Source organism: Rhinopithecus bieti, unplaced genomic scaffold (genome assembly GCF_001698545.2).
Source record: "Rhinopithecus bieti isolate Rb0 unplaced genomic scaffold, ASM169854v2 scaffold_11966, whole genome shotgun sequence".
Classification (NCBI taxonomy): Eukaryota; Metazoa; Chordata; class Mammalia; order Primates; family Cercopithecidae; genus Rhinopithecus; species Rhinopithecus bieti.
The window spans coordinates 378,837-399,677 of record NW_016807254.1 but is presented as its reverse complement, the minus strand read 5'-3'; the positions used below and the strand labels follow the sequence as shown (position 1 = coordinate 399,677).

Genomic DNA, 20,841 nt, shown 5'->3' with positions numbered 1-20,841 from the left:
TATTGATGGAACGTACCTCAAAATAACAAGTCTTAAAAGAGAGGCCAATTTTTGTGGTCTCCACATAATTTATTAAGATCATGACAGCACTGTATTTTATTCTAAGAGTCATGGTTTTTGTTTCTGTTTTTCTGAAATGGAGTCTTGCTCTGTTGCCCAGGCTGGAATGCAGTTCCACCTCCCAGGTTCAGGCGATTCTGGTGTTTCGGCCTCCTCAGCCTCCCGAGTAGCTGGAATTACAGATGTACATGACCATGCCCAGCTAATGTTTGTATTTTTAGTAGAGAAGGGGTTTCACCATGTTGGCCAGGCTGGTCTTGAACTCCTGGCCTCAAGTGATTCACTTTCCTTGGCCTCCCAAAGTGCTGGGATTACAGGCATGAGCCACCAAACCCAGCCTAAGATTTATATTTTACGCATTGAAACATTTAAAAATCAGGCTGCATACTGCAATCAATAGCATTATAATTAAAATTGGTAATGCTTATACTTTCTTAGTGGTACGCTGATTAGATAATGGTACTTTTTGTAAGCTATGGTGTCTTAGAAATGCAGTATGTCATTTCTTGGCTCCAAATATATATATATTTTTTTTACCTGATTGTAGTGTGTTCAATAGTTTCCTCCAAAAATTCATGTCTACCTGGAATCTCAGAATATAAATTTATTAGTAAATTTGATCTTTGCAGATATTAGTTAAGGATCTTGAGATGCAATAATTCTGGATTTAGATGTGGACCCTAAATTCAGTAACTTGTGTCTTTATAAAAAGAGGAAAAGACACAGAAAGACAAAGAGAAGGCCACTGATGATGGAGGCAGGAATTGGAGTGATGCTGCAAAGCCAAAGAGTACCAGAAGCGCGGCCACCAGAAGCTGAAAGAGGTGAGGATTCTCCCTTAGAACTTCTGGAGGGAGGAAGTGGGGCCCTGCCAGAACCTTGATTTCAACCTCTGACTTCCAGAACCATGAGAGAATAAATTGGTCTTTTTTTAAAGCCAGTCACTTTGTGGTAATTCGTTATGGCAGACCTAGGAAACTAAAACACTGAGTTTCATTAATTAAAAAGTTGCAGTAAGTCATAAAACCAAACTGTTAGAGGTTAGAAAACGTAGCAATATGAACATAGGAATTTTTAAAAGTTACCTTCTAAATTTTAAAGTAAATCGATTTCTTTTCTAGTCACTCTATAACATCCTACAAGAAAATCTCAAAAGACTCATGATTAGGCATTTTATTTAATTTTTTTGTTATTAAGGGTACTGGGTCAGTGAGTATAGTAGTTGGCAATTTGTGAAGAAACATTGAAGCTTTCTCCAAATAATTTATTATATGAGTAAAGCCCTTAAGCCTTTTTACTATACATGTGAAACAAATTATCATTATTTTAATGCAAAATATTTTTTGTATTCTTTATTTAAATGTTTAAGGATACTTACGCTTTCTTTGTAAAGGTGTGGCAGCTAGGTAGCGATAGGTGACATTTATGGCTCCTGAGAAATTAGATAAATCCTTGAAAGTATGAACATAGCGTTCTGAATTCAGTTGATGTGTGGATGTTTCCCTTATAAGTTGTTTGTCTCCTTCCTAAATGCCAAGAAAGAGGCAAGAAAAATACATAAATAATAGATGGTCATGGATTAAATAAAGTTTCTTTTTTATACAATAAATGTATGACTACAATATATAGTATGCAGGGTTATAAAAATCTCAATTATTGACATCATAAGCTATAGCTCATCATCACTCACCTCATTTTTTACCTGGAGGTTCTGCTCCAGTAGCTCGCTCGCCTATTTTACTGTATATACAATTACACTTGTTTTTCTACAGGACACATTAATAATGGCAATCTATTAAAAAAAGAATTTCTACATGAAAACTCCCACTGCCATTATGCTACTTTTCAAATTGTATTTTTGACAATCATTTAGGGATCTCAAAATTGACGGTAATCTATTTTATAGTTTAAGGCTAGTTCCTACCATATTGCCTGATTTACTCTTCCTCAAGCACTCTCAGATAAAAAGATCACAGTGTCTCCATGATTATGAAACTATAGGAATGATTAGGAAGATGCGATAGTGGACATAATATTTGCATTTTGGATACTTTATTAAATAAGTCACTTATGTGGCTACTATCTAGCTGTTGAGAAGAGCTAGTTATGGGTGATATGGCAGTAATTTTTTTCATATGTCCTAAGGTAACCTCAAATAGGATACATTTGCACCAAATGAAGGTAATATGTAGAGATCTAGGACTAATATTTCTCATGATAGTTAAGTTTGTGTGTGTGTGTGAGAGAGAGAGAGAGAGAGAGATTCTATTGGATGTAATGCCCAATCCTTTCATAGTTTAGATCCATTTTATTTATTTGGTATTGGATTTTGCATGGCATTAAATCTTCAGGAAGGTTTATAGTCAAGAAAACATATTCATATTCAGATTAAAATATGTCCTTTACCCATTAATTGCCCTTCTTTGATATAAGCTAAATGGTAAATTTTGATTATCTAATCATCATTTGATCAAGCCTTTATTGGTCATACACTATTTGGAAAATGACTATTTGTTTGACTCATATGTGATTTACTAGAATTGGTAGAATACGTTTGAGAACAACCTAATTAGAAAGAAATGTTTGTCTCTCTCTCTCTCTCTCTTTTTTTTTTTTAAATGTGCACTCTACTATGTGATTTTATTCATTTATTTTAATTAATTTTTTTTTTTTGAGATGGAGTCTGGATCTGTTGCCCAGGCTGGAGTGCAGTGGCATGATCCCGACTCACTGCAACCTCCGCCTCCTGGGTTCAAGCCATTCTCCTGCTTCAGTCTCCCAAGTAGCTGGGATTACAGGCACACACCACCATGCCCAGCTAATTTTAGTATTTTTTAGTAGAGACTACGTTTCGCCATGTTGGCCAGGCTGGTCTCAATCTCCTGACCTCGAGTGATCCACTCACCTCGGCCTCCCAAAGTGCTGGGATTATAGGTGTGAGGCAGTGCACCTGGCCTTATGTGGATTTATTTTATTCAGTATAGAAAGTCAAGCTAGGCATGTGCTAGCTATTAAGACTGTAGAGAAAGTAAATGGATTAAATAACCTTGGTCCTGCTATTTTTTTTTGTGGTCAAAATGTTAATTAAAGCCTTGTTCTAAAAAATTAGACAAAGCTCAGATATAAGTTTTACAACGAAAACATTCAATACTTTGCATCAATATCAAGTGGCAGTGAAAAAGATGACTAACTCAATCTTTCAAATCTATGGCCAGACGCGACTATTCTTAGAATGAAAACTGAAAGTAGGGACTAGAGGCTTCCAATATGGTCCTTACTAAATCAAGATTCATTCTGAATATCTTTTCTGTATATCCAATTATGTTTATAAATCTAAATTTGGTATTTAATAGTGTATTTCTCTATTTTATACTGCTTCTGATAATTTGGACCAAGAAATACTTTAGTCCTTTGTAAGTTCACAATGTGGAAAAGTGTGACTTTGTGTGGCTTTTACACAATGCCGTGGGTAAAAGCCATAAACATTCAAAGTACTTGAGATTAAACCTTAGATTCTAAATTACTTAGAAATATACTAATTGACTATCCACTGAATTCTGATTATTTTAAGTTCTTTATACATAAATATTTTCATTGGTGTCTATCTGCAAACCTATAAAACATCATTAAAGTTTAAAATAAACAAATTTAGAACTGCCAAAAAGTAACTAGTGACTCAGTTTAGTATCAATTATTTTAATATTAATGTAGTAGTGTACATAATTAATAATGCCTGGAAGAAATTTCTATAAAAAGCACAGTATTTACAGCACTAAATTCATTTTACCATTCTATTCTTAATTGATGTTACATCCTAAAGTAGGTGCAGGATATTGAATATCTCTTTAAAAACTCTATCCTGAACACATAAAATCTAGAAATTTTGTGTTATAAGATGGAGTGCATTCAGCCTGATTTAAGGACATAACAGAATATAAAAATAAATGGAACTTATATGAAATCACTTTATTAAATTCTCAAGAACAAGCTTTTTTACACTTTTCAGCATAAATAAATAATGCAACTTTCACCTGAGTCAGCCTTGTTGGCTGCTTTCCAGAGGCAACTACCTGAACAGTCAGGGTCTCCCTGGATACCTTCTTTCTGTAGCTACTATGCTGTAGTATATTTCTCAGTAATAAGACAAGGCTTTATGACAATCATTTTCTGGAAGGGAATGCAATTCAATGAACTAGCTACAGACTAAATATATACCCTTGTGGCTACTTTGAAGATGTTCACAGCCAAGAGGCTAAGTTGATTGGGCATGCAGTGTCTCTTCTACTTAGTTTGCCTTGTAACGGTGTTTGTCTCTTACACTAAGCACAGCTTCCTTTTTCACTTAAAGGCACATATATCTCTAATACATAAGCAAATATGCTAAACTGCTAATATGCCTAGGGTTTCAGGCCACAAATGGATTTTCTAACAAAAAGAGGAGAATAGAATGTGTTAACTAACTCCGGAGACCTTACTAGTTCTAACTATCCACTTGAGATCTCCAAGTTAGAAGTATTATTTCCCAGTATTTAAAAAGGAAGACAAAAAGAAAGATCTACTAATGTCTGTGTTTAGCAAATTGCATACATTGTGATAATCGGGAAGAAAGAAGAAAAATGAGTTCAGATAATTTTATAAAAAAATGAAATAAACACAGGTAAAAAGATCAAAAGGGAGATGTGTTAAAAAGGAATTGCATTATATTCTTGGAGGAGGCCAGTTTCCCATGGATATTATTCATTTGTAGAAGAATAATTGTAATGCAATTTAATATTAATCATTGAAAAAGTTTTCAATTTATAGCCTTGAAGCAAAATTCAGCCAAAATGCAATTTGGTTAAAAAACATCAGTCAGTAAATAGTAAATTGTTAAATAATAAAAATACTATCATCAAACATAGAACAAGGGATGAGTGCTGGAATTTAGCAATCACTTTAACTGATTTTTTCCAACTTTTGTAAGTATTTTAAAATAATAACTTTTAAAAGCTAAGAACCAATCTGTTTTCTGCACCTGGACTGATTTGCAAATTTGAGTAGATGTATTCCTAATACAATCAGAGAAATTTCATTGAGAAAGTAGCTTTAGTAGAAGAGCTCCTTCATTAAATCATACTATCTACATTTGATGGCTAGGACCAATGTTTAGATAGCACTGTAAAAATTTGCAAAACAGGAAAATAGCATTTTAGTTTCTAATTGACATATACTCTACTACTTCTTACTCATTTTACAGTGAATTTAAACAGGTTCTATTTCAAAAGACAGAAGGGCATTTTGCACATTCAGTGGTCCTTTGGGTTTGTTGAAAGTGAAAGATTAAAATTGCACTGGAAACTGCGTTTTAAATTCAACGAGTCATTGAACATAGCAAGCCTCCAACCAATAACATGTGTTTGATTTACAAGATTTTATTTGCTTCTACCAGTAGACACAGAATCAACAAATATATTTTTATTATAAAATTGAATCATTAAACAAAAGAATCTCTAGTTAACTTGTGATCTTTCATTATCTTAAGAAAAAAATACCAAGAACACATGGGCCTTGTTCTGTTGTCCTTATTATATCTCATATAACTAATAGGCTTTAAAAATATTCAAAAAAGCACAACGTTAGTATGTTTCTCCTATTTGCTAAGTTTGCATAATGATGCCTACTCAAATCCTGTTTAATCTTTGGTGATTTCAACCATTGTGCATCGAATGTGTAGAGAAACACAAAGGGTCCATAACATCCGAACCGCTATTTGAAGACAAAAAGCCTAGGCAAAGTCAAAATCTAGGATTCTGGCACAATTTCACCATCAAAGAACAGAGCTAAAGGATGTAAGATGTTTTACAGAGGACTTCTTAGGAATATCTGTACCAACTAAAATCATATGGTTGGATCATAGGATATAGCATAGTATCTGGCAAACAATAGTTAATAAATCATCTAAAACTCTTTTTTTTTTTGGGGGGGGGGGAAATACTCTGTCTCTTTTAAGACACTAATTTAAACTCTCAGCATTTTTGCATGTGAAAATCACTTTCTAGTTCCTGCTAGTTGTAAAGGTTTTGATTTCTGAAATATGTAAACTGTAATCAGGCTTTGATTTTCTGAAATCTATAAATATTAATAATAACATACAAATTAGGACAGATATTTTAGGCTCCATTAAGATAGAAAAAGTGAATAGCAATAATGACTATATTAATCTCATCAGATATGAAATGATGTGACAATAACAATAAGAAAAAAGTCAAAACTAGCACATTAATTTTTCATAATTAGTCATATTAAGCCCTTTTGCATATTATCGTATTTTCCCTAAAAGAATCCTATTCATATGTAATCACCTACCAATATTTGGCATCTCATTTAAACTACTGAATAATTTACACATCAATATCTTTATCTCTTGAGATCTTTTCAGTGGGTATAAATATAAAACAGAGTGGCCATCTAGGTCTATTCAAAATCCAAATAAGACGTTATACATTGTAATAAAATATTACTTATACAAATAGCACAATTAAAAAGCATTGTTAACTAGACAATGGAATTTTGAAAATTCAGTGATAATATAAAAAAGTACAGGAAGCAAGGAGTAATACTTTCTAAGCAGATTTTGTTCATTCTATACATTTCACATGGAAAACCCAAAATCTTAATGGTTCCACATAATATTAATTCTGCATAGTGATGATAGCTAACTTATTTGTAATTATGTGTACACATTTGGAGCACAAAATAAACATCATTAAAATATTGGAAAAGAATTCAAAACAAGTGTAATGTTGATGTATGGTTAATACAAAAAATAGACAATATACATGTTTTAATTTTGTTCAAACTAAGTCTTCTCCAATAGCTTGAGACTGAAGTTAGGTTACAGTGGGACTATTTCTTGTTTGACTTATGCCTTATTTTGAAGAAAAGACAATTAACCTCCAAAACTTACCAGAACATAGCTATCTTCAATGTACAAGTTCATAAAAAGGAGAAAAATGACAAGAACTCCCAAGAATGACACTGTAGAACGTTTTCGCAGGCATCTCATTTTATCAAGTATTTCAAAAATATGTTTCATTTGATGAAATTTAAACATTCTCTTCTGTGGAAAAGAGGCACAGAATTACTAGCAGTTGGTTTTGGATGAAAATATTTCTTTATCATATATATAAAAGTCAGGTCCTTGTAAAATCTTATCTTTCAAATGTTTGAATTAAAATTCTGTTCCCAATTTCAAACATAAGGTTGGCACAGATCATTAATTAACATGTAAACATAAGATCAATGCAGTGGTTTATATTAATGTGAGTAAATAAAAATAAAAAGCAAGCCTCATAGTTACCGATGAAAAAAAGATGAACTTTGGTCATAATAATGTAAAAAAACAGGCCTCTGATGAGAAACAGTACAAAAGCCCAATAGAGAAACAGTCAAGTCCACTGTCATCAGTGAGGTATAACTTCAAGGTAACATTTACCTCTCATATTGTAGCATAATGAAAATAAAAGAAAAAAGCAGAATTATGGGCCTAATATTAATCTCAGAGTAGATGTCAACTGAAAATATTTAACTGGGAATCTGAGTGGAGTAAAGAAAAGTGACAAAGAAGTGAAGGCTGTGGAGTAAATCCAAACATATGTTTGAAAGCTTCTGGGTTACAATTGCTTTGCTTATTTTTCCAATGATTCTTGTTAAATCAGGGTGAATCCTATAGTATTATATTAACATTTCCTTGATATCTACTAATTAGTAGTTTAGCTGTTTGAAATAATTCATGTACTACACAAAGGCAAAACGAGAGTCAGAATGATTTGTGAAAACCTAATTTACAAAATTTTACTCTTTTCTATTTTGTGTTATTTTCCAACCAAAGATTCCTTTACATTATTCATTGTTTTATAAAAAAAGTATAAACATATCTGAAGTGCTCAACGAACTAGAAAAATCACAATTTGTCTAAAATCAACACATTGATAACCTGAAAATAGAGCCACTTAGAGTTGTGTAATGAATCTCCTTGGGTTTATCTTTATGATGAAGTATTTATGCGTAAGGAAGACTTTAGAAAGTGAAAAATGTCTGTCCCCTATAATCTTAGAACTATTCCTAGAACATAGCTGGCAAATCTTCTCTTCAATGAATTAATGCAAGGGAGAATTCATGGGTCCTTATAAATTATAGTAAAAATATTAAAAATTAGAAGAAAGTCTTAATATATGTGAAGAACAAAATAATTCTAAAAAATAAAGAATTATGAAAATGTTATACCTATTACTGTCCATTTTCTTTGATCATATTTTTCTTAAGGGTTATTTTACTTATTAATTTGTAGAAATTGTAAATATGTGTATAAATACACAAACATAGATGCACATAAATGTATATCCTGAGGATTTGGGTGATATATAACATTTCAACTAGTATGAGAACTGGTAAATAATGCTTTGGAGGCAATACTGTAGTTCTGTTATGGGATCTTCGGAGTGTTACTTTTCTGATCAGAAACCTCTGTGGCTGGTGGCATCTTGCCAAAGTCCTCATCCTGCATGCAGGAAGAATGAGGTATCCAGACAAGTGGAGGGTGAGCAAGATGAAGAGGAGATTTATTGAGAGTTAGAACCACTCAGGCAGTGGGTAGGTCCTCTCTGTAGACAGGTTGACCTGTCAAGTGTTCAGCACTTAGTAGAGAGGGTAGTTCCTCTCTGTTTCTGGTTGATCCATCCTCTTCTCAGCAGACAAGGTAGCCCTTCTCTGTAGGTGACTACCCCATCATCTCTCCATCCTCTCTGCTCTGGCTGAACCTGGGGCTTTTATGGGCCTCAGACGGGAGGAAGCACATGTCAACTGATCCATGGACAACCATGGGCAGGTTCAGAAAAGGCACCACAAGTTCTCAGTCTGGTCTGCAGGACTGGCAGTCTGGCCCCCAGGCTTCAGGCCTTTACTGGCCTGAAGGTTGGGCTTCACTGGGGACCCACCTTCCTTCCCCCAGAAGTCTGTCTGCCTCCCACTACTGTCCATAGCCTCCAGGCTGCTCACACCAATGGGCACCTGCAGGTCAGTGACAAGACACCCTCAGCACCCTCCTTGACTATCCTTCCCACACTCGTGGGTGCCCAAAGCCTGGACAGTGCTGAGATGACAAGCGGCTGGCATGTCAGCACTGCCCAGAGCTGACATTACAGGCGTGAGTCTGAGATGTTGCACCTTGGTGGAACTCAGTTTCTAGGCATGGTGGCTCATGCCTCAAATCCCTGCTTTTAGGGGGGCAGAGGTAAGAAGATAGCTTGAGCCCAGGAGTATGAGACCTGCTTGGGCAATATAGTGAGACCTCATTCTCCACAAAAAGGAAAAAGTTTACTTCACAGTTTCCAGATGAGATTTCATCAGAGCAGGTCCTGGAAGTTTCCACCATCCTGATGACAATATGGCAGGGGTGGTGACCAGCAAGACATCTTCAGAAGTGGCCCTACCTTTTCAAAGGGCAGACAAAGGCACCACCAGCCACATACGTTTCTGGCCAGAAAAGCAACACCCCAAAGATCCTGTAACATTTTGGGGGCTCATCCAGGGTCTGCAGAAAGGTAAGTAAAAGTGAATCTGCTTTTACTGTCCTTTTTTTGGAGTCTGTAAATTCCACAACAGTCAAAATGAAAGAAAAATACTGGACCTTTGTCAGTCAGTTAAAAGTGACTAGGACAGCTACCAGGACTCAAGACATGGAGAACAGACTTTCTGGGGAGGACATTGTCAATCCTCCATCACCCTCAGGTGTTGAGAATGTTGGCTTTGTTTCAACCAAGTTTCTTTTCATGAATATCTAGCTGTCACATAGGACTGAAAGAAAATCTTGGTGCAACTGAGGGTATCTGGCCAAGGCTACACCTTGTGTTATCCAAAGGCCCCTGGACTAACTCCAGTCCCCGACTGCCCATTAGGGTGTTGGCACTTGGACCTCAGTTTTTCCTATCATTATTTCTTTCTTTCTTTTGTGGTTGTCAAGGTTCCCATCTCTTCTTTATATTCAATGTTAAATGTTAAAGATGTTGTTGCAAACCAGAGATATTACTGGGTGGAATGTGGAATTGGCTTAGTCATCAAAAGTATAAAATGGAAAGTTAAGAACACCACAGACAAAGCAAAGTGTGCATTGGCATCTGCACATAAATTTGTGGCAAACATGTTTTTGTCATTTCCTTTGTTGCCAACTTAGTGTCAAGCACCTTGAAGTACCAAACAGAAACATGACCTCAGGAAGAAATCTGTTCTGTGAATGTGAGGGCAAAATGGTCCAAGGTCCCATATGTGCAGGCCTTCTTTGCCTTGCAGGGCAATTCGGACCTTTGTCAAGATTTTAGGATTAATTAAGCCCTCCTAGTGGCCATCTCAGGAGAGGCTGCAAGAGAAAGTCCCAGGGAAATAGTGAAGCAAACCCCAGAGGTGCCTCCAGCAGGGGAATCAACCTCCTTTGCTCTTGCTCTTTCCTATGTGAGTTCTCTCTTAAGCTTGCCCCAGCCTAAAAATCTTCGTTTTAGGCAGGTCACAGTCTCAACCGCTCCAATAACAGATGCCTGGTGAATATGGCACCATTAAGGTCCAGGTTCCCTTTTCAAATTAAAGGGGGTCTTGGCAAGTTTCCAGATGGTCTTGACAGGTATATAGAGGCGTTCTAGAACTTAACCTAAGTGTTTGAGCTCTCCTGGAAGGATTCATATTACTTTTGAGTCAAACCCTAACCACCACTGAGAAGTAGGGAATCATGCAAGTGGCAGAGAATTTTGGAAATGAACTTTATATCTTATATAGGGCCACGGATAGGGAGGAGTTGGAAGAATGGCAGTACCATTGGTGGATCAGTTGGAAGAATGACAGTATCATTGGAGGACCAGATGGAAGAATGGCAGTACCACTGGAGGACCCAAAATGAGCCCACAATGATACAATGAGAGAAAGGAGGAGGAAACACTTTTAGGTTTGCACACTGGAAGGCTTACAAGGGACAGGGTCCAGCCTCTCAATAGAACTGAGCCATCCATGGTAGACCAGGGATTTGATGGGAGTCACACATTTGATGGGAGTTCATCAGGGGGCTGGAGGGGCCTTGGTGAAATGTGATTCTCCATCTCCTGATTTGGTTAAGGGACAGCTGGTCCTAGGGGATGAGTTAATCGCACAGGTGGCCCCTGATGTCAGGAGGGGGCTGCAGAAATGGGTTGTGGGACCAGATGGTACTTTGGAGGGCCTCCTGGGAGTGGCCACTTCAGTATTTCACAGTGGGAACCATGAGGAAATCCAGAAAAGAGAGGGGAGATACAGTAAAAAGGCAGAGGCTTCCAGTAACCACTTTGTGGACTCGCGGACCCCAGAGTCCCCAAGATGCATTTGTTGATTAGTGCAAATGTGGTAGGAGGGACTGTCTAGACAGCAGGAGGAGGCCAGGTAGTGGGGGCAGGCATCACTGAGCCTATGTAGATGGTGGCATGGGGTCCTTTCTGGGTCCCCAAAGGTGCAGATTGCAGAGAAGTCTGGATTCTGCACCTGGGAGGGCAGCTGCAGTGGCTCCTAGGGAAGGCGAGGCTCCTGCCCAAGCAGTGGCATGGGAGGTCTGGGCCAGACTCCCTGCTGCAGCTGGCATCTTGGCAGCAGTCGCTCTTGATGGGCCACTGCTACCATTAGTTCTGTCAGCAATAATGTGAAATAGAACAAAACAACAACAAAACCTCAGGATATAATTCCCAAGAGTTGACAAAGAAATACAGAAGTCCTTAGAGAATAATGATGGTCTTCTAAATTCTAACATCCAAATCCTGCAAATTGATCCTCCCAAATCCATTCACAATACAGTATAGAAATTCACTTTCCATGGTATATATCCCCAGAGTAACTATGATACAGACAATTAGCACAAACTTTAACTTTCATTTAATTGAGAACATTTACACCCAGGGTCATCAGAATAGGCGGAGAAGCCCAAACCAGAGCAAACAAAAGATCAAAAGACAGAACAAAATAAATGTCATTTATTAAGCAAACTATGCTAGACTGCAGGCCATTAAAAGTTAAAGAAGCTAATAAAGTCATTCACACTCCTCCCCCACCTCAAACATAATTATTTTCTACACCTTGGTTCAGGAAAGGTTTTTTAAAAAGTTCCCTCCCATCCCCCCAAAAAAACACTCAGACACCCAAAATCAGACTGACAAAATTACTATGAAAAGGAAAACAAAATAGCTGATTTCAAGTAGGGAGAATGGACTCTGGGATTAGGCCATCTTTTTGTTGTGACATGATGCAAGAAAGCTCTCATGATTAGTGGAGACATATCTAAATGACACAGAAAATGGTTTGAAAAGGCTTCCATTAAGAAATTTTGGGAAAACTGAAGATAAAAAATAATGGGTTATGATTGATAGCAAAATATTGAATAAATATAAATTAATGATGAAATGGTAATTATAAATGGAAAAGAAAGAAAATGTAAGAAACCTCATTTGCTACTACTGAAGGTGAAAACTTTACCATCTTCAGTCACTAGAAATTGGTAATGGAAAGTATTAACATTTTTACCCAGCATTTCTAGAAGAAACTATGTTTTATCCTCAGTTGATGATTTTTTTTCTAATATTGGACAACAGACGGCACAGGGCAATATCCCCAAGTAAAGAAATGAAATAGGTAAGCCCTGTGATTTTTCCTGCTTGCTGTCAAGAGGCAGTTTCCAAAAGGCAGTACAGGGAGAGTGAATCCAAACAGAACCTAGAGATCCTGCTGATTAGGAGACAGAAATAATAATCTGGGGGAGATAAAGGTACCTAGAATTTGAGGGGCAGAATATTTAAGAGAACAAGTGACAGAAGAGTGACTCAGAATTCTGCAGAGAGCCTCTTCGAATCTTTGAGTTGATACTGATATGTCATGTGTGTCATGAAACTCCATAAGACTAGAGAAAGAACCATAAAAAAGTAGTAGGCCAAACAGTTCCTGAAGCTTATACAGTGTTGGAGAAAGTTTGTGTGTCCATAAGCCAAGTTTGTGTGTCCATCAGCCAGCAGGATAGACCTGGACATTAAAAAAAATACCCCGAGGCCAGCTGCGGTGCCTCACGCCTTTAACCTCAAAACTTTGGAAGGCTGAGGCAGGAGGAAAGCTTGAGCGCAGGACATTGAAACCACCCTGGGCAACATACTGTGACCCAGTCTTTACAAAATATAAGAAAACTAGCCAGATCCAGTGGTGCACACTTGTAGTCCCAACTACTTGGGAGACTGAGGCAGGAGCATTGCTTGAGTCTGGGAGGTCAAGCCTGCATGCAGTGAGCTGTAATTGTGTCACTGCACTCCAGCCTAGGAAACAGAGTAATACCCTGTCTCAAAACAAACAACAACAAAAAGAATACTCAGAAGCAAATTACCTTAGTATTTGGGCCAATACTCTCTAAGCCTGTCCTAAAGAAAGCTTAACAATAAGCATCAATAGCATCAAAAGATTTTGCATAACTTAACTCCATACTAGTACAAAGTACAGCACTCTTTAAGCACATAGGACAATGTCTAGAACTTAAGAACATAAAAATCACAATATCCAGGATCCAGCAAAAATTACCATTTAAATCAAGGACAATATAGTCTATAACTAGGCTGAAACTAATCAGAGAGAAAAAAAATCAAGAAATAATTGAGATGATAGAATTAAAAGAAAAAGGATCCTAAAAAACTATCATAAATATGTCCCATAGGTGCAAAGTAGAAGAACAATGATAATTTTAAGGACAGAAATTAAATATTTCAATAAAAACAAAAACGGAATTTCTAGAGATGAAAATACGTGCAAAATGCAAATACACTGGCTAGTAGATAAGGAATAGCAGGAGAAAAGATGAGCCACCGAAGATACAACAGTAGAAATAATACAAATTAAGCACAGAGAGAGGGACAAACTTCCAGCCAAACTGCTGTCTAAATTATGACTCACAGGAAAAGTGAGATCATAAACGTTTTAAGGCATTAAATTTCAGAGTGTTTTCTTTGGCAACATTAGATAACTGATACAGCTATCTACAGGAAACTCATTTTAATGATAAAGACAAAAATGAGTTAATAATAAAGGGAAAGATAGGGATAAATATTAATCAAAGGAAAGCTGGACCAGATATATTAATATCATACAAAGTAAACATTTAGTAATTGATGAAAGTATTAATTTTTTGAAGGAAGCATAAATGTACATGCACTACATAAGAGTTTCAAAATACCTGAAGCAACATTGACATAAGGCAAAGGAGAAAAAAGGGAATAAATAAAGGAGGAAGGAAAGAAAGAGAATAATAAATTCATTCATTTTCAATAAATGAATATTGAAGTCCTCTATTTCAATATTCATCCCTCAGTGATTGACTGAACATGCAAATACAAACCAGTAAATATCAAAGATATTTAAAACACTATCAAATAAATTAATCTACTTGGGATTTATGAAACACTCCACCAAACAATAGCAGTCTATAAATCTGTTTTCATACTGCTGATAAAGATATACAGAAGACAGGGCAATTTACAAAAGAAAGAGGTTTAATGGACTTACAGTTCCACATGGCTGGGGAGACCTCACAATCATGGTGGAAGGCAAGAAGGAGCAAGTCACATATTACATGGATGGCAAAGGGAGATTTTGCAGGGGAACTCCTCTTTATAAAACCATCAGATATTGTGAGACTTATTCACTATTATGAGAATAGCACAAGAAAGACCTGCCCCCGTGATTCAATTACCTTCCCCTTGGCCCTTCCCTTGATATGTGGGAATTGTGGGAGTTACAATTCAAGATGAGATTTGGGTGGGGAACCAGTCAAACCATATCATTCTACCTCCCAAATCTCATGTCCTCACATTCCAAAAAAGCTTGCCTTCCCAACAGTCCCTCAAAGTATAAACTCATTTCAGCATTACCTCAAAAGTCCACAAAAGTCTCATCTGAGACAAGGCAAGTACTTTCAGCCTATGAGACTGTAAAATCAAAGCAAGTTAATTACTGCCTAGATACAATGGAGGTACAGGCATTGGGTAAATACAGCCATTCCAAATGGAAGAAACTGGTCAAAACAAAGGGGGTACAGGCCCCATGCATGTCCAAAATCCAGCAAGACAGTCAAATTTAAGGCTCTGAAATTATCTCCGTTGACTCAAGGTCTCACATCCAGGTCATGTTGATGCAAAAGGTTGGTTCTCATGGTCTTGGGTGGTCTTGGGTAGCTCTGCCCCAATGGCTTTGCAAGGTACAGCCTCCCTCCTGGCTGCCATCATGGGTTGGCATAAAGTGTCTGTGGCTTTTCCAGGTGCACAGTGCAAGCTGTCAGTGGATCTACCATTCTGGGGTCTGGAGGATCGTGGCCCTCTTCTCACAGCACCACTACATGGTGCCCCAGTAAGGACTCAGTGTGTGGGCTCTGACCCCACATTTCACTTCTGCACTGCCCTAGTGGAGGTTCTCTATGAGGGCCCCACCCCTGCAGCAAACTTCTGCCTGGACATCCAGGCGTTCCATACATCCTCTGAAATCTGTGCAGAGGTTCCCAAACCCCGATTCTTCACTACTGTGCACTCTCAGGCTCAATACCACATGGAAGCTGCCAAGGCTTAGGGCTTACACCCTCTGAAGCCATGGCCCAAACTCTATGTTTGTCCCTTTCAGCCATGACTGGAGCAATAGGGATTCAGGGCACCTAGTTCCTACACTGCACACAGCACTGGGAATCTGGGTTTCACCTGTGAAACCATTTTTTTCCTCCTGGGCCTCCAGGCCTATGATGGAAGGGGCTACCATGAAGACCTCTGACTTGACCTGGAGACATTTTCCCCATTGTCTTGGGGATTAAATTCGGCTCCTCATTACTTATGCAAATTTCTGCAGCCAGCTTGAATTTCCCTCCAGAAAATGGTATTTTCTTTCCTATCGCATTGTCAGGCTGCAAATTTTCTGAACTTTTATGCTTTGCTTCCCTTATAAAACTGAATGCCTTTAACAGCACACAAGTCACCTCTTGAATCCTTTGCTGCTTAGAAATTTCTTCTACTAGATACACTAAATCATCTCTCTCAAGTTCAAAGTTCCATAAATCTCTAGGGCAGGGACAAAATGCTGTTGGTCTCTTTCCTAAAACATAACAAGAGTCACTTTTGCTCCAGTTCCCAACAAGTTTTTTTCAAATGCACATAGAAAATTTATACACACACATATACACATGCACACACAATGGAATACTATTTAGCCATAAAATAGAAGGAAATCTTGTCATTTGCAGCAACACGGATGAACCTAGAGTGCATTATGTTAAGTGAAATAAGCCAGGCACATGAAAACAAAGACTGCATGATCTAACTTATTTGTGAAATCTAAAAAAGTTGAACTCATAAAAGCAGAGAGTAGAATAGTGATTACCAGAGGCTGGAAGGGGAGATAGAAGCTGGTTTGGTAAGAGGCACATTTAGAATTAGACAGTAAGTATAAGTTATTGCAGTCTATTACACATTAGGGTGTCTACAGCTAATAACAACGCAGTGTATATATCAAGATATCCTGAAGAGAAGATTTAGAATGTTATCACCAAAAAAACTGTTTAAGGTGACAGATATGCTAATTACCTTAATATGACCATTGTACAATGTATACACAATCATTGAAATATCACACTGTACCACAGAAATATGTAAAATTGTGTCAATTATAAATACAAATAATTGTAAAAGAAATTAGAAAAAAAAGGCCAAATTATCCCTAAAGTAAGCTACAAGAGAGCAAATTAGGCAAAAAGTAAACAGACAAAAATGACAAAAGTAAAAGTAAAAATCAATGAATAACAAAAAAATAGAAACAAATGCTGGTCCTTCAAAAAGATCAATAAAATATATATTCCTCTAGCCATATTGATCAAGAAAAAAGAAAAGACATTATTAATATCATGAATGAGACCCATGTCATATCACTAAAGATTCTACAGGATAATTGTATATTTTGAAAAAATATGCTAATAAGTTTATCCATTAAATGAAATGGATAAATTCCTTGCAACACAGAATAATTATTTATGTATTAATAAAATTGAATAAGCAGTTAAAACATCCCTCTCAAAACACTCCATGTCTGTATGGCTTCACTAGTGAATTCTACCAAATATTTTAAGGAAAAAGTACACCTATTCTACACAAGCTACTCCAGAAAATAGAAGAGAAGTAAATAATTTATATTGTCTAGATCTAATAAAACATTTTATTAAATTTTATTTGATAATATTTTAAGAAATTATATGAATAGTAGGAGTAAAAATGAGTATGTTGGAAACAACTTTATTAGAAATATTGTTAAGCATCTAAACATAGCTAAACGAGATTTTCTAATTTTTCCAATTTTAAAAGTATATGCCTACCAAATGTACAATGCCTCATCAACTGCTCCCCAATCATCATGCCAGAACCTGCAACATATCCTTCTTGTAAGCTGTGATTTCTTATTTCTAGTATATTTCTAACAGGCTCATGCATATCACTACTTTGGATTCTTCTTGCATTTGCACCATCAAGACACTATACCGTTGGGAATTTCAATGGCTCATAATTTTGTTGAAGAGAGGACAATTTGCTTATCCTGTCAAATCAGTTTAGCCAGAATCCCCCATCCTCCATATCCGATCCCTCAATATCTGATCAAATTTCTCACCCACCACTATCCCCCAGCTAATACATGATCACCCTGCCCTGCTATCGGTAAAAATCCTTTTAAGTCAGGTGAGCAAAAAATTATCTATCTTCTTAATGATTTTCAATCTACTAACTTGCATTCTTCTCCTTGGCTATAAATTCCAACTTGTCTTTGTTGTATTCAGCATTGAGAACAATCTCTTTCTTCTACTTCAATACCTCATGGCAGTAGACCCTTGAAATCCCTTGAATAAAGTTTAAATTGCCATCTTTAACAAGTGTTATTATTTTTTCTTTAACAGTTTTTGTTGCTGTGACTGTATAGGATCAAATTCATTATTGGATTCCCACTCTTCTGACCCAGAATCCCAAGCACCTACCTTTGAAGCTATTGTCTTCACTTCTGGTTGATTGATGGATGAGCCCTTGGTGATTTAGACTCCTGAGCCAGTGCTCCAAATGATAGTCTGTTGAAGCACAGTGAGGGCAGAGAGAGTCTGAGTACACTATACAGAGGCTGAGTTAGTCCTGTTTCTTTTTGTTAGAAGTTGGTTTAGTCACAGGCTTCTTTGTTAGGAAGGTACTGGCTGGATTGTAAGTCTTACTTCCTGTTTCTGTCGTTGAGTGGGAATTTACTTCTTGAATCCCTGAGCTGAAATATTTTCCTTGGTTATTTGTGAGGCAACTCTGTTCTATTTGATCCTATTTCTACCACGGTAACTTTTTAATCAACAGAAACCCCCTTCTTAAACCCTTACTGATCGTATACTCCACTTCTTTTCTTGTGGTCATGGTTTTGCTAAGGATAATTTGAGACTTCAGGATCTCTTTGGGAAACTGAAGATTTTCCCGAAGTGAGTCTTCTGAGATCTTTTCTTTCCCATTGTTTCTGCTTCCCATTCATCCTTTTACTACCTTCAATCTACCCTTCAACTTTCTTGAATCTTTTGACATGTGCCTCTTCAGACCTCTTACCTCTGCCTACCTGTCCGCCCAGACGTTTTTCCTTCCTGCTTCAACCATCCAATCACCTGAACTTTAGGTCTCCTATTTCCATCATAACTTTCAAGGGACTCTAGGACCCCAAAAGCAATTGTCTGAGGTTGAAAAAGAAAAAAAAAAAAAGGCTGATTGAAAGATAATTTGGATATTTTATCCAGATGAGGCTTTGAAGACATCCAGATAGGTGCTTGATGTTCTTTCAGTCTCTTGCCTAAAATGTAGTCACAGCCTCCATAACATTGCATATACGGGCAAAAGAAAATCTTAAATGTGTCTTCTCCACAAATATTGGCTAAAAGCTTTAGCCTTCCTATTGAGAAAGTAACCTTAACTTGTTGCATCTGTCAGAAACACAATGGATAAAACTATAAAGTAGAGGACATAAGAGAGTATTACTGTGTTGTCAACCCCTGGCTAAAGTTTTAGAATAAAACCTTTAAGATCTCTTATAATATGTGTATACATTACATTATATATATGCAATATATATTCATAAATATTATACCTATATGTATAGAATATATACATCCCATTCTATGTATATATAGAATATATTTATATCCCATTCTATAAATCTAGAGAATATATATTACATATATGTATATGCAATATACATGAAAATACATATCATAGTATATATGAGATTTCTCTATGGATGGTATTATCAAATTACTTAGTACTTTCTTTTTGTTTTTAGAGACAGATTCTCACTCTGTCACTCAGGTTGCAGTGCAGTGTTGCAATCACAGCTCACTGCAGACTCAGATTCCTGCATTCAAGGGATACTCCTGCCTCAGCATCCCAAGTAGCTGGGACTACAGGCATGTGCAACCATGCCCAGCTAATTTTCAATTATTTTTTTAGAGATGGGGTCTCACCATGTTGTCCAGGCAGGTCTAGAACTCCTGGGTTCAAGCAATCCTCCTACCTTTGTTTCCCAAAGTGTCAGGATTACAGGTGTGAGCCACCATACCTGGCCTAAAATTTCTTAAGTTCTGTTCCAATTTTCAGAGATAAATGTGTGCTTATATAAGGCAAATATTTCTAAAACTCTCAGAAACTAATTCAAATGCTTTTCAAATTCACATGAAATGGATGTATATTTGACAATTAATACAAGCTTCATATTGTTTGTTTCGTAAAAACAACTACATTTTCTGGTATATCAGCATTCAGTATAATACGAACATACATTTTTATTCTACTTAGGCTTACTAGTTGAATCAGGTAATATGTCTTCTAGATATTTAGGAATAAAAACAATTATCAGTTCAACTTTAGAATAAGTATACAAGTAAAAGTGCAGTAAAGAAGAGTTGTTTGATGCCCATTACTTCACATTTCTGAAGACAGCCATAAAACCCAAAACTGCATGTTTAACTTTGTTGGTTTTTGCTTTTGTGATGCTTGCCTAACATGATGATGTTAACTGTAAAAACAGTTAACAGGGAAGTAAGTTGAGATTGTGGCTAGCTTTGCCTTGTATTACGATATCGTTGCTGAAAACAGTTTCCAAATTATTTTTGTTAACTTGAAGCTTTAAAGTTTTTCTAAGCTGTATTAAGTAATAAATATTCATTAAATATCTAGGTCATTTCTAAGTAATATGAACTACTGAAATACAAACTGTTAAGCATTAGGTTTAATTTTATAGATTTTTTGGCATTTTATTTTAAAAATGAGACTAAAGATATTTGAACCTGTTAATAAACATGTTATTTTGTCACATAAAAATTGTGCTATGAGGAAGCATGAACATATAAGAAATTTTGAGATGATATATTCATAAAATTTGCTAGTCTGCTACATAATGCAAGACAGACAATTTATAGTCATCTTCTTCCTAGTTTTCTCAGTCAAAAGAAATATTACTAATGGTCAAAAATGATCATCAATATATGTAATTAAAACTACTACAAATAACAACCATGAAGAGAAACATCTTTGTATGTAGAGTATGCAAGGAAAATACAATATGTTTTCAAGAAAAATAATTCGATGTATGAAGAATGTATTTTTGTTAAGGGAACAGGAGGGTAATTTTGTCCTAAGGTAAAATGATTAGTTTTGCCAGAATCAGAAAAAAAAAAAA

General features: G+C 36.4%; 1 protein-coding gene across 3 annotated transcripts in view; it reads right to left on the bottom strand.

Moving 5' to 3' along the window:
* MGAT4C (MGAT4 family member C) overlaps positions 1-20,841 on the bottom strand; it is a 294,007-nt gene that overhangs the window by 10,030 nt on the left and 263,136 nt on the right. Inside the window, exons 2-3 of one of the 3 annotated variants that reach the window (XM_017880711.1) lie at positions 7,007-7,159; positions 1,439-1,586 (exon numbers count right to left, since the gene is read on the bottom strand). In XM_017880711.1, the coding sequence (XP_017736200.1) occupies positions 1,439-1,586; positions 7,007-7,159 (301 nt within the window). Of the gene's footprint in view, positions 1-1,438; positions 1,587-7,006; positions 7,160-18,127; positions 19,115-20,841 lie in introns of those variants that run through there. The other 2 variants (XM_017880709.1, XR_001887122.1) reach the window with 2 other exon arrangements.